Raw genomic sequence first — 13,763 nt, 5'->3', positions numbered from 1 at the left:
ATTTAGCTTTCCATTTAATCTTTGGCCTTTTACAGAAATGTCAAGAAGCAGTCCACATATTCACGCATATTATTTTCACTAAGTACTAACTATGTAACAGGAAATCAGAAAAATCACCATTTTATAGAGGCTATGAGGATAGAAAGCATTTAATTATAATTACTAGCTTAAATTTAAACAGCTCTAGTTTCATGATCTAATGTTGCCAGAGTAGAATCTCTTAGAATAGTCTTTTAAGATCTTTTTATCTGTTATGATGAGCATTTATAATATTTCTCTCTTCACAATTAAATGATAGATCTATTTACTTTCTAACCAATTCACTTTAAAAAGTAAAATATGTTGATGAATAAAGCAGCTTATTTCTGGAAGAAAGGCAAGTATTAAACATGAAGAAAGGATTCACTGGGTGTCAACACTGTTTGTTGAGGAAGTTCAGCAAATGCTTCCTTCTGGGCTGAGACCAGTATACAGAATCATCTCAATGGCTTGCAATATTTGTAAGTAACTGCCATGTGACAAATGAGAATTCTTATTCTTATAAAAATACCTGCACACAAACCATAAGGCAGCAATACATTAGTATTTACATTTATTTAATGTACGCAGTTTACACACTCGCTATTGAACAAAACTGCAATGCAAACAAATATACAAATACCATAATAAGCATTATCAAATAAAATAACTGGCACTAGTGTTATAAGCATATTAATGGACCTTGTGAGAACAAGTGGTGGAAGAAGACTGCAGCCCACGGCATTTTTCTTTTTATCAAAAGAAAACGCTCAGTAGCACCATAATGGTAATACTTAACAGAAACACGTAAGATGGAACATTTCAACTGCTATCTTTGAGGTTAACCTGTTTTATTTAAGTGAATTATACAGGAAATTAACAGTATAGGCAGTTATTTGGGTGGACTTCTGTTTACGTCAGCTGAACACCTTCCATAAACAAAAGCAAAGGAAAATAAAGCCAGCCATACGTGGATCCCTCCTTAGCACTTGGTACAAACTCTGCACCGTGCTTTGATTTCATGATTGGAGAAGATACGCATGTGTTAAAACTGAGGTTATGTATTCACTAAAGCCTGAGTGTGTCTTTGGTAGGTTAATACTTTTTCAGCATTGTTATTATTATTCATATTTATGTTTATCTATCTTGTATTTGTCTATATAATCCAAGGTGGCTAGAGAGGACTAATGGAAAACACAGCAAAATCCTCAAACAACTAGACCCTTAAAATCCAGTCTATTCCAAAGGCACCAAGAATCAATGGGGTGCAAACTTCCCCTTGGTGAAAGGTGACTTTTTTTTTGTAATACTTACAAACTAATGGAATTTTATTTTGTAATTTTATATATCTTATTTGGTGCTGTCAGTACACTTAATTACCTACCTTTACATTTTGCTTCTAAGATGGCATCAACAATATACAAGATATACAGAGTACCAGGTATTTCTATTTCGAAGTTGTGCAAAAACTGCCACAATCCTGCTCAAAGTGTCTAAGTATCCAAATGGTAGCAAATGGGCTGCATTAAACTTTACACATCCACATTGCATATGAAGAAAAAAATGAAATTTATGCCCAGTTATGAATAGAAATGTTACAAAGAGTATCATATACTGAGAGTAACCTGCAAGGTTCTTTAAACAGTATTCCTTAGTGGTTTCAATAAAATGTCACTAACCACTTACCCCTAAGCCTCAAGTTTTCTTCTCTTCATAAGAATGTTTCTAACTGTATTAGTATTTTATATTGATTATAAATTAAGCCAAAGTCCTATCTAAATACACAACTATGTGCTTCAAGCAATGTTTTGTGGCAAACACACAAAACATACTTCTCTTAAGAACTATTGTCCTTACAATAATGCACTTTTAAAGCCTTCATTTCATAGTTTGGTAATTAAGATCCACATGAAACACAATGCTTTGCTGAACATAGAAAATGTATCTGCATTAGATTATGTAACTGGGCATTTGCTGGTAACTTGAAACTTAAAGTAGTCACATGTAGTTCAACCAGCTCCAAACAAGGTTGTTCAGTGGTAATTAATCTGCAGCATTTATAGGCCTAAATTTCAGTCTGAATGGCAACTTTTAATTCCATTGTCTGATGTGAGTGGTTGTTATTTGTTTCTTTTAGCGCATCGCCAAAATACAAATCAACATTGGGTTTTACTCCATTGTTACCATGTTCTTCAGCAATATGATTCAACTGTGGAACTTCTGAACATGAAGCAGTTTTGGTAAGCAAAGAAATGCTACACTGATGTGGGGAATTTTCCAGACGATCGTTTTCTACCTCAGGAAGAATGTTAACAGTAGCAAAGCGGGCATGATAATCATTGGAACCATGACTACAAGAAGTTTTCATGCTTTCTAGGTCAGAACAACTAAATTCAGAAAAATGACTAGAGTGGGAATCTGCTACAGATGGCATACTGTCACTGAGGGATGGAGCCTCAAATTCACTTGAGTTCGTGCTTTGTTGTTCTAGCAACTGTGCATCCATGTCCTCTCTGGTCTCGTTTATCTTCATGTTACTCTTTTTCCTCAATTTCCCACCTTTTGCTTTCTTCCCTGCTGTTGCTTCTTTGGACCACTTGGTGGCACCAGATTTACCTTCAGGCAAGCCACTGGATGAAGCACCAGCATGACTTCGGGTGGCACTGCCATCCTCCACACTGCTGCTTCCACTGTTGTGCCTGAATTTGGATGGCTTTGATTCAATATCTACTTGCACCTCCATACTGTTGCCTTCTCTGGAACGTAAGAGTAACAAATATAAATACATTTTTAACTTCCTTTTATTTTTATTGAGGTAAAAGCAAAGGGAGAAGGACTTCTTTTCTTTGAAAAATTTTTCTTTGAAAAATTCAAAGACTACATAAAAGCTATCAAAACAAATTAATGCAGGATATGCTCTATTAAAATATTACTTGAAATAAGAGGACTTTTTCTTTTTAAAGATTTTATTTATTTATTTGACAGAGTGCACAAGCGAGCACGCGCGCACACAAGCAGGGGGAGCAGCAGAAGGAGGAGAAGTAGGCTCCCCACTGAGCAGGGAGCCTAACAGGCTCAATTCCAGGACCAGGGATCATGACCTGAGCCAAAGGCAGATGCTTAACTGACTGAACCACCCAGGCACCCTAAGGACAGTATTTATAATAATGTTTCAATTAAAAAAAACAGAAGTAGCTACACTGATTGCTTATCTGATCCAGGTACTATGTTACCCTCTCCATTTTTTTTTTCAGAACAGCTTTATTGAAATATAATTTATATATCACAAAATTCACCTGTTTAAAGTGCACAATTCTACAGATTTTAATAGTATATTCAGAGTTGTGCAGCTATCACTACCAACTAACTGCAGAACACTTTCATCATTCCCAAAAGAAACCCTATATCCACTAGCAGTCTGTTGCCATCCTTTCCTGCCCCCAGTCTCTGGTAACCACTAATCTACTTCCTGTCTCTATGAATTTGCCTACTCTGGACATCTTATCATTTTCTTTTCCCAAAGAGCCTAACAGTTGGTAACCATTATTTATTATAATTTTGCTTAATGATAGGAATAATTATTTTAAACTTAATTTTAAGGAGCACCTCAGTGGCTTAGTTAGTTAGCTGTCCAACACTTGGATTTCGGCTCAGGTCATGATCTCAGGGTCCTGGGATCAAGTCCTGTGATGGGGCTCTGCGCTAAGCGCGTAATCAGCTTGGGATTCTCTTTCTCCCTCTAAAATAAATAAATAAAATCTTAAAAAAAATAAAAAACAACAAAAAAATAATAAAAAAAAACTTGAACTGTTTAACAGTTCTTTCCTTACTTGTCCAATGGGATGTAGGAATTCAGAATAGATCCTGCCATTGCTTTGGTGCTGGCATTATCACTAACTGTTCCCAAGCTGACTGTGCCAGATTCTCCACTTAGACTGTACCGTTCTTTCTGTACATCTGCTTGTACTTCCAACCTTAAAGAGCAGGGAGCAGATAAAAACGGAAATTATATATAATATCAGACTACTATAATATATAGTAGTTATATAATTCAGTTAACACTCCTAGTAGCAAGAAACTATTTTAGAAACAACTACCAGCATTTTTAAAATTTCATTTTATTTGATTACTCAAACTCTACTGCAGCAAGCTGAACAGTGCCAGCCATCCAAATAAAATAGGAAAAATTAGCTGTCTGCCAAGTAAGGTAGTAAAAGAGTAACACAAAAAGGACATAAAAGATTTTAATTAAATATGCTAGCCATGTCTGAGTGTGAAACAAAATCTGAATATATTAAAAACCAGTCTACATGACAGATCAGCGGATTAAAACATCCCAAGCCCCTCATAACATATTAAAACTGACCCTCTAAATTTAATACCCAATTCTTTAAAAAAGACATAATAAACACTACTATAAGAGAATTTGTGTTTAAAAGCATAAAAGCAAAAAATAAAGCATCAAAACAAGCTACCTAAAAACAAATAATAAATAGAAGCAAACTACCTAAAAATAGGATAAATATAACCAACGTATCTTTTAATTCATGCACACTCTCCTATGTTTAAAAAAAAAAACAAAGCTAATAAACAGAAATAAAGATTAGAGAATTAGAGAAGAAACAAAGGAAGACAAAAATGCTTTAATTTCTTCTATTTATTGATATGGCTGCTGGCACGAGACTTGGTGAGAATGAAGTAAGTGCTAACACATACAAGGATTCTGGAGGACTAGACTACCCTGGCCTCAGCTCACGCACTCCCACACATCCTGACTCCACGTGCTCCCCCCAGGCCTCAGCCAGCGTCTCCTTTTCTAACATCTAGCTGCGGCCACCTCCAGAGGTGAGGTTCCAGGCTTCAGCACTGCCTTTACCATGTACACCAAAGCAGCTCCAGCACTGATGCATAACATCAAATCTGACAAATGCAGTGAAGAAATTAGCAGAATGCTATGCCTCAGACTTGGTTTTTACCACACCATGGGTATAAAATACTACAACAGAGAATTCAAACAAGTAAAAATTTCACTGTTTACCACTAAATTTCATTGCTAATGTTACTGTTTTCAGCCCTGACACAGGACTGTATGTAATCATAAATATTACACAATCATAATAATCTTCAAAATTCTCATCTAATAATTTGTAGTTAACAGAAGGCAAAAAGAAAACAGAGCACATTTTTCTTACCTGTTGAAACAGTTTACCATGGCGCTTCCTGACAGACTCCCTGTTATACTGGCTCCGGCTAGGGCCATGGTACTAGCCGTCTCGCTCAGGTTGTCTCGAATGGCTCCTATGCGATCCATGTGGCTTCCACTTGCACTCAAACTGCCAGTCAGACCACCAACACTTCCCTCCCCTATGCTAGGGTTGTGTCTTGCTTCTGCTACTGAAGTTGTGTCTAAATGCAAATATTTCAAAGAAATTAAATAAGAATGATTATTAATTTCCCTCTTCTCAAATTCCTCCATGATTTCAGATAGAATATTTTATTATACACAACATGCACAGGAACAGAAAAGACATCTGGAACCAGGAACACATAACTATGGTGTAAGAGGAAAGGGAACTATCTCTGAGTGTAATATTGGATTAGGGACTGGCTCTCGGTATTAAATGGTCACAACATTTTTTACTGTAATAGCACTGTATGGTGGTGAGACGGTAGCTACACTTGTGGTGAACATATCATAATGTAGAAACTTGCTGAATCATACGTTGAACAACTGAAATTAAGGTAACATTGTGTGTCAACTACATTCATATTAAGAAGAAAAGAAATGAAGACCAAGAAGAAATAGGAGGAGAGAAGTGGTTTCCTCTTTTTGTTAAGATTAAAGGTATTAGGATTTTTATATGCTAAATAAAGATGGTGAAATCAAGCGCCTACTATGTTCCAGGTTTTTTCTTTTTTTTAAGATTGTATTTATTTATTTGTCAGAGAGAGAGAGCTCAAGCAAGGGAAGCCTCAGGCAGAGGGAGAAGTAGGTTCCCTGCTGAGCAGAGCCCGATGCAGGGTACACTCCCAGGACCCTGGGATCATGACCTGAGCCAAAGGCAGATGCTTAACCCACTGAGCCACCCAAGCGTCCCTATATTCCAGGTTTTAAAAATACAGTAACAAAGAATACATGTATAGCCTTCACCCCTAAGAAACCAAGTAAACAAAGAAACAAGTTATTACAGACTGTGATAAGTGCTTTTAAGGAATCAAACTTTTATCTTCAATCTAAAATAAATTGGCTTGAAATTCTCAAAAAAAAAAGTGGTCACCACTTCAAGATTTAGGAATTCTTTAAAAAATCTGACAGCTGGAAGATTCAGCTGACTCTGGAGGAAAATATGTTAGTTTTCAATAAGGGTTTCACTTAAAGAGCTTATTATTCTTCAGGTCAATAAAATGGGCCAAAAGTTGATTTCTAGGTATGTTCTATAGATCCAATTGTCTACAAGCTATTACAAGATCTGATACCACTGTATTCCATAAAATTATCAGAAGGAAGACTATTCCAGGCAGAGAACTGCAAGTTTAAAAGCCTAGAAGTGGAAGTGTACTTGGCATCCTCAAAAATATCACGGAGGGGTGGTATTAAATAGGAGAGTAAAAAGAGATAAGAGAGATGCAGCCCAGGACAGATCATGTGGGGGCAGTATGGGCTAAGATAAGGATTATGGGTTTTCCTTCAGTACAGCTGGAAGCAGAAGCAGTGTTCTGCGCATAAGAAAGACATGATCTGATTTATGTTTCAGAAGTATCACTACATCCACTGTGGAATAGTGAGCAGTAGATGAGAAGTTGATGGATCATCTAAAGAGGCGATTACAATACTGCAAGAAAAAGGGCAGTAGCTTGAACTAATGGAACAGTGGAGAGGGTGAGAAATGGTTGGATTATAGCTAAATACTGAAGGAAGCACCAGAATTAGCTGTCAGATCGGATGGAAGGTAAGAATAGAAAAGGAGGAATCACTGTAAGTGAAGGTTTTTGGTCCAACCAACAGAATGGAGAGGCTATTTGTGGAGGTGAGGATGATGACTGGAGAGAACAGGTTTTAGAGTGAAGAGTTTGGTTACAGACAACTTGAAATTCTTCTCAGATATTTAAGTGTAGATTAATGAGGAGAGTTAGATGTACAAATCTGAAGTCCAGAGGAGAGTTCTAGCCTAGATACAAATTTATGAGTGGTCAGTCTACGTATTATTTAATATGACCCATATTAAGAGATGACCCAGGGAATGAGTATAGATGAAGACTGAGAACGAATGGCTAGGAAATACAATGAGATGAGAAATGGTTTCTCAGGTGATAAGACAAGAAAATGTTTCAAGAAGGAGGGCATGGTCTAACACATCAGGTGAATTGTTATATTAAAATGAAAACCGAGAGCTGACCATTATATCTGGTATGATGGAGGTCACTCATGGCTCTGTTTCGGTGGTGTGGTAGAGATAAAACCCTGGAGTGGCAGGGACCAAAACTGATTAGAGTGGGTTCAAGAGAGAATGGGAGGTAAGAAAGTGGTCACTATCTTTGCACATCTGCCTGATTACTTCCTAAAGACAAATTTCTATAATAAATTTTTATGAGGGCCTTTTCATCCTACAGGTATCGTTCTAATTCTTATTTCTCTGAATAACACTGGGTTAAAGATACTATTTACTGGCCATCTGTATTTCTTCTTTTATGAACTACATTTCTCTTCATATCTCATTCTTACCAATTTGTATTGTTTAAGGCAAAATTCAGGATGAAAGTCTGGATGTTTCTAAGACATTACATTTCTAGTGTAGGTTAGGTATCCAGAACTCTTTCACCCTCTTTCATCCATTCACGTTTCCCAGGCAGTTCATTTCACTGATGTACATCAGGATGAATGCTATTAGGCCTAGCAAAAGGTGGGCAATGGAAATTCTAATTTGCATGTTATCTATTTTTCCAACTTAAACTATTAATAAGTATATCTTCTTCCTTTGCTTAAAAAACTTACCTACAGCTGTGTTAGTTCCACCAACATTTATATCATTTTCGTCATCAAATTCAATCCTAACTCCTTTTCCATTGCCTGCTGAGACTCCACAACCTCCACTTCGACAGAGAGAAATTGGAACAACGCCATAGACATAGGCTAACATAATAGGAACACCAATACCTAAAGAGGAATTAAATTAGTCATTAGAAGTTAAAAAATAAATCACAGAAACAGGAGTTCTTAGAAAGCCTTTTCAAAATAAACTGTACAGGAGAAAAGTGCTACTGTTCTCCAACCCTTGCCCAAAGTAGTTTTACCTGTTAAGAGACACAAACAAATTCAAAACTTCTAAACTTTCCAGTGACACACATGAGAAAAAAAGATGTAAACCTTTTTGTTTTTAAGTGCCAAGGCTCTAAACCATATGAGGTGAGGGTGGGTATCAGTCAATAAGAATTTACCAATTATCCTAAACCCTAGGCTCTTCAGTCTATAGTGCTTTTAACCAATACAGTTACTCAATGAGAGGCTTTCTGTAGGCTCAGCTTAAACTGTCCTTAAATAAATAAAAAAGTAACTCTCTTATCATCCACAATATAATACTCTGTCTTAAAAAATCCTTCCACAAAACTTAAATTCTACAAAATCTGAGGTGATCAGTATTTTTAAGCATTTTCTTACCTACAGTTACTGCAGCTACAACTGGAGATACTATTACAGACAATGTCACACCACCTGTTATAGCCAAATTCCGTTTGTGCTTTGAAACGTCTTTGCCTTCATATCGATTGTGAATCTTGAATTAAAAATAAAAATGGGGTGGGGGGTTAAAGAAAAAACACATTACGTATTTAATTTAAATGAAACAGACCTATAGTTGCTAGTAATTTAAAGTGATTTTTTATAATTTCATTCAAGTGTCCTAACTCAAGATGATTGTTTTATTGTTCTTAAACAATATTTTTACCCATAATTTAGTCCTTATTAATAATTTGCTTAAATAAGACAGTGATTTAATAGATTTTACTTTGTGTTTGCTTTTAAAAAAGTTTTGAGTAGATGTATAATCTTTTTCAGGAATAATAAAATCATGTTTTGAGCAAAGAAGGAATTAAGAATATTATTTTTAGGGATGCCTGAGTGGCTCAGTTGGTTAAGCCGCTGCCTTTGGCTCAGGTCATGATCCCAGGGTCCTGCGATTGAGTCCCACATCAGGCTCCTTGCTCAGTGGGGAGCCTGCTTCTCTCTCTGCCTCTGCCTGCTGCTCTGCCTGTGTTCTCCCCCCTCCCCTGACAAATAAATAAAATCTTAAAAAAAAAAAAAGAGGGGCGCCTGGGTGGCTCAGTGGGTTAAGCCTCTGCCTTTGGCTCAGGTCATGATCCCAGGGTCCTGGGATCGAGCCCTGCGTCAGGTTCTCTGCTCAGCGGGGAACCTGCTTCCCCCTCCCCCTCTGCCTGCCTCTCTGCCTACTTGTGATCTCTGTCAAATAAATAATTAAATCTTTAAAAAAATATATTATTTTTAACATAGTCATGGACTGGATGTTTGACTAATAGGATTACTTCTAAGAAATTTAGCATTCCACAGGTTTCTTTCTAAATAAGCATACCTAGGGGCATCTGGGTGGCTCAGTCGGTTAAGCCTTTGCCTTTGGCTGAGGTCATGGTCTCAGGGTCCTGGATTTGAGACCTACACTGGGCTCCTTGCTCAGTGGGGAACCTGCTTCTCCCTCTTTTCCCCTCTTGTGCTCCCTTCTCCTCCCATCTGTACTTTCTGTCTCTTTCAACTAAATAAAATATTTAAAATAAATAAGTAAATAAACAAGTATCCCAAAATGGTAGAAGTTGACTTCTAGGGGAGACTGCCACACATTTTTTTTTTTTTTAAATAGACCTTAACAAGTGGTACTAATAAGCAAACATCATAAATAAGTTAATTTTTTCTTTGATCCTTTTTTATAAAGAAAATTATCATCAAATGACTCAGAATCCTGGGGTCTCATTTATAGCTCAAAGTCAAAGGTACAAAGAGGGAAAAAAAAGAGAAGAATGCGGCCAGAGGACAGGAATTAGATCTACTTAGCCACTTTGTATAGTATAGGTGTTAATAAACAGAATTTAATACCACAGTGAAAATGGCTTGTGAAATACATCAACTTTAAGAAACAGCCCAATATCTTTGGTCTCATGGTTTGCAAAGGCTAACGCTCATAAAATACATTTCCCTTCTGTTTCAAGACATATTCAAAACAGCCCTCAAAACTGTACAGGTAGTCTCTAAAATAAATACTTGACTTATGAACAATGTTACAGATGAGATTTAATAAAATTATTATTATTATGTGGTTATCTTGAAGGCTATAAAGTACAATGAGTCTTGTGGCATATATGAAGCAGTGACAAATTGGGTGGAGAGGTGGGTGAAGCATGCATGGGACAAGCAGCATTCATCTTTCCTAGTTAGAGTCCTGCCAGCATTGACTATACGTCCCTAGGGAATGAGCCTCTCTGCCTCCCTAAACAGTCTACACAGGCAGAGATGGCAGGGCCTCCCAAGGCATCTTTCATTATCCTTCAGCACTGCAGCTAATCCTTGCTCCTCTCCTCATTACCATTCTTGAAAAACTTAGCAATGAAGCAGAGAAAAGCCAGAGCTAAAAAACTGACAGACTAGACAGGAATCATCAGAAAATTTTGCATCCTTAAGCACCAATCTTTAATTACTGTGATGGCAACATTCTATTCCTTAATTTTTTTCTGTTCTATTGTTTTGTGCAACATTTTCTATTTGTTACTATAAATAAAGACTAAGCTTCTAGGTACTTTATCAGCTTAACAGGTTTTCCTGGGCTGGTCTGTAACCCTAAACAACACAGAGAACATTGTTTCAATGGAAAACTAATTTATCAACTGGCAACCCCCGGGGTATATGTCTGAAAAAAGGAGACTTTTAACCTTTTAACTGCTCCCAAGACATGAACAATGAGGTAAATAATCTTTCCTCTAAATTATTTGTAGGTGTGTGCGGTACAACAGTCTCTCCTTCTCTTCTACTTCTAGGTATCTGAATAAACAGTTTTGTTTTTAGCAAAGCCTTACTTTGGATAACTACATGAAAGATTAAATAATCAGCTGCTATGTTGGGGACCTTAAACAAATTTAATTAATTAAAACCTTCTGAAATAAACATTTGGCTCGTAAATATCCATGTTTATTTATCCTTGGTAATTTTTCAAAAATAGTATATATCACTATTTTTCTGATTATAAAGTAATATATGTTGAATATTTAAAAATATTTTTAAATATTCAACATACATTGAATATGGAAGAGGATCAGCCTCCTCTTGAGTTTAGTTCCAAAAGTCATAACCAGAATTTAACCAAACAATTGAAAGGAAAACAGATTCTGACTCAACCTAACAATTACAGACGGCCGGCAACAGAATGCGTGGCTGCAGGAGTTGGGGATGTCCCCAACACTGAAGTGCCCAAATGGCTAGAGAAACCGATCAGGGATCTTACATAAAGAATGTATTCTAGGTTTAAATCCTAGCTCTGTTTCTTTCTGTGTAACTTAAACTACATAAACTTTCCCAAACCTCAATATTCAATACATAAATTTCTTTAAGGTTAAAATGAGTCAACTTTAAACACCTACCACACAGTAAGGGCTCACCACATGTTATTTCTTTTAATTCCTACACTTTATTCTGCTTGAGTGCATGAGGTTATGATTAGATAATTTCTTTTTTTTGAAGATTTATTTTAGAGAGAGAGAGAGTGCATGGTGTGAGTTGGGGGAGGGCAGAGGGAGGGAAAGGAGCAGACTCCCTACTGAGTTTGGAGTCTGCTGCTGGCTCTGTGGACTCATGAGATCATGACCTGAACCAAAACTAAGAGCTGGATGCCCAACCAACTGAGCCATCCAGCCACCCCTTAGATAATTTCTAAAGTACCTTCTCAATTCTGAGATTCCATTAATGTAGACAGCAGCAGACTTCTTAGCCACTTCATAAATTATCCCTTTAACATTTCAAAAAAGAATGATTGCCTGGCTAATGAAGTATAATTCATCACTCATAGGCCAGTGGTAATTATTGGTGTTTGGACTTACACAAGACAGTTATAATCTACAGAACAGCGTATTTACTAATAGCAGTAATCGAAGAAATAAAACCTTTGAACCGAAGTTCGAAATAATTCAGGAACTGGCTAATTATTCTTTGCCTTGAGGGCACATGTTATTTAGCTATTAACTTGTTATAGACTTAAATTTACAAGAATATATCCATGAGAAAAATATCAGGTGTCCTTCAATACTTTAAAGTTAAAAAGGAAATATACAGAAGTTTTCAGATTCAAGTAATTTTATTTTATTTTTTAAAGATTTTATTTATTCATTTGACAGAGAGAGATCACATGTAGGCAGAGCAGCAGGCAGAGAGAGAGAGGGGGAAGCAGGCTCCCCACTGAACAGAGAGCCCAATGTGGGGCTTGATCCCAGGACCCCGAGATCACGACCTGAGTCAAAGGCAGAGGCTTAAGCCACTAAGCCACCCAGACGCCCCAGATTCAGGTAATTTTATTTTATTTTTAAAAATATTTTATTTATTTATTTGACAGAGAGAGAGGTCACAAGTAGGCAGACAGGCAGGCAGAGAGAGAGGGAGAAACAGGCTCCCCACCGAGCAGAGAGCCTGATGCGGGGCTCGATCCCAGGACCCCGAGATCATGACCTGAGCCGAAGTCAGAGGCTTAAACCACTGAGCCACCCAGGCGCCCCAGATTCAGGTAATTTTAAAGCAACTCTACTTTTGGGGCACCTGGATGGCTCAGTGGATTAAAGCCTTTGCCTTCGGCTCAAGTCATGATCCCAGGGTCCTGGGATCGAGCCCCACATCTGGCTCTCTGCTCCTCGGGGAACCTGCTTTCTCCTCTCTCTCTGCCTGCCTCTCTGACTACTTGTGATCACTGTCAAATTTAAAAAAAAAAACACCTCTACCTTTTATGGGTACATACAAGTTTGCTAAACACTGAAAATTTATTATCTTATGAAAAAATAAAATAGTTTATACTGAGATACAAAAAATGATCTTTCAAGACAAAACAAAACAAAACAAAACAAAAAACCCTAAGATCATCAGTCTTAAACCTGAAGGTTGAGAATAAGATAATGAATATAGAATTAAGCATTTTACCTTACGGCCCACATATACAGGAATGCCAATAATCATTGCAGGGATAGCAATGCCAGCTATTAAAGCAATTCCTACGGGAGCACCAACAAGTGTTCCAAGCTGCCACAATATCTTCTTCTTCCGGCTCCAGGGTTTCTTCCCCCAAAAAGTACATCCTGATGGACTAAGGGAAAAAATTATAACTGTAACTGCTATAAAACATAATATCAGCAAATGACTTATAATACATTAAAACAATGACTCTAAAAGAAAAAATCAATATAAGAATGACCATCAGTTATTTTCAAAGGAAACTGACAAACCAGAATTCAGGTTAAGTATTTATCCCTAGTCATTATCTTGAAAATGTTAGGTTAGTTTCTGAAGAGTAAATTAATACAAAACATGCTTATTTTTAGGCATAAAATTATCTGATTATATCAAACTCACTTTGTGGACTAAATGAGGGAATTTATATTTAAGAAAATTAAATGGAAATAGTTATGACCTAGTGTAATTACATGGGGGTATAAAATACTAGCTTCTAGTTTAATAAAACTAACAAAAAAAGAAGAAATCTATATGCTTCCTA

The 13,763-nt window shown here is 36.8% G+C and overlaps 1 protein-coding gene across 3 annotated transcripts in view; it reads right to left on the bottom strand.

Moving 5' to 3' along the window:
* Positions 1–575: 575 nt before the first annotated feature.
* RNF19A (ring finger protein 19A, RBR E3 ubiquitin protein ligase) overlaps positions 576–13,763 on the bottom strand; it is a 54,708-nt gene continuing 41,520 nt past the window's right edge. For all 3 annotated transcript variants that reach the window (XM_046009722.1, XM_046009711.1, XM_046009730.1), the window contains 6 exons: positions 13,193–13,355; positions 8,675–8,789; positions 8,012–8,173; positions 5,211–5,424; positions 3,849–3,992; positions 576–2,774 (listed from right to left, as the gene is read on the bottom strand). In XM_046009722.1, coding sequence (XP_045865678.1) covers positions 2,084–2,774; positions 3,849–3,992; positions 5,211–5,424; positions 8,012–8,173; positions 8,675–8,789; positions 13,193–13,355 — 1,489 coding nt within the window. In that variant the 3' untranslated portion in view covers positions 576–2,083. The remainder of the gene's footprint in view (positions 2,775–3,848; positions 3,993–5,210; positions 5,425–8,011; positions 8,174–8,674; positions 8,790–13,192; positions 13,356–13,763) is intronic.

This window comes from Meles meles, chromosome 1 (genome assembly GCF_922984935.1).
Source record: "Meles meles chromosome 1, mMelMel3.1 paternal haplotype, whole genome shotgun sequence".
Lineage (NCBI taxonomy): Eukaryota > Metazoa > Chordata > Mammalia > Carnivora > Mustelidae > Meles > Meles meles.
This window is presented reverse-complemented; position numbering and strand designations above follow the sequence as displayed.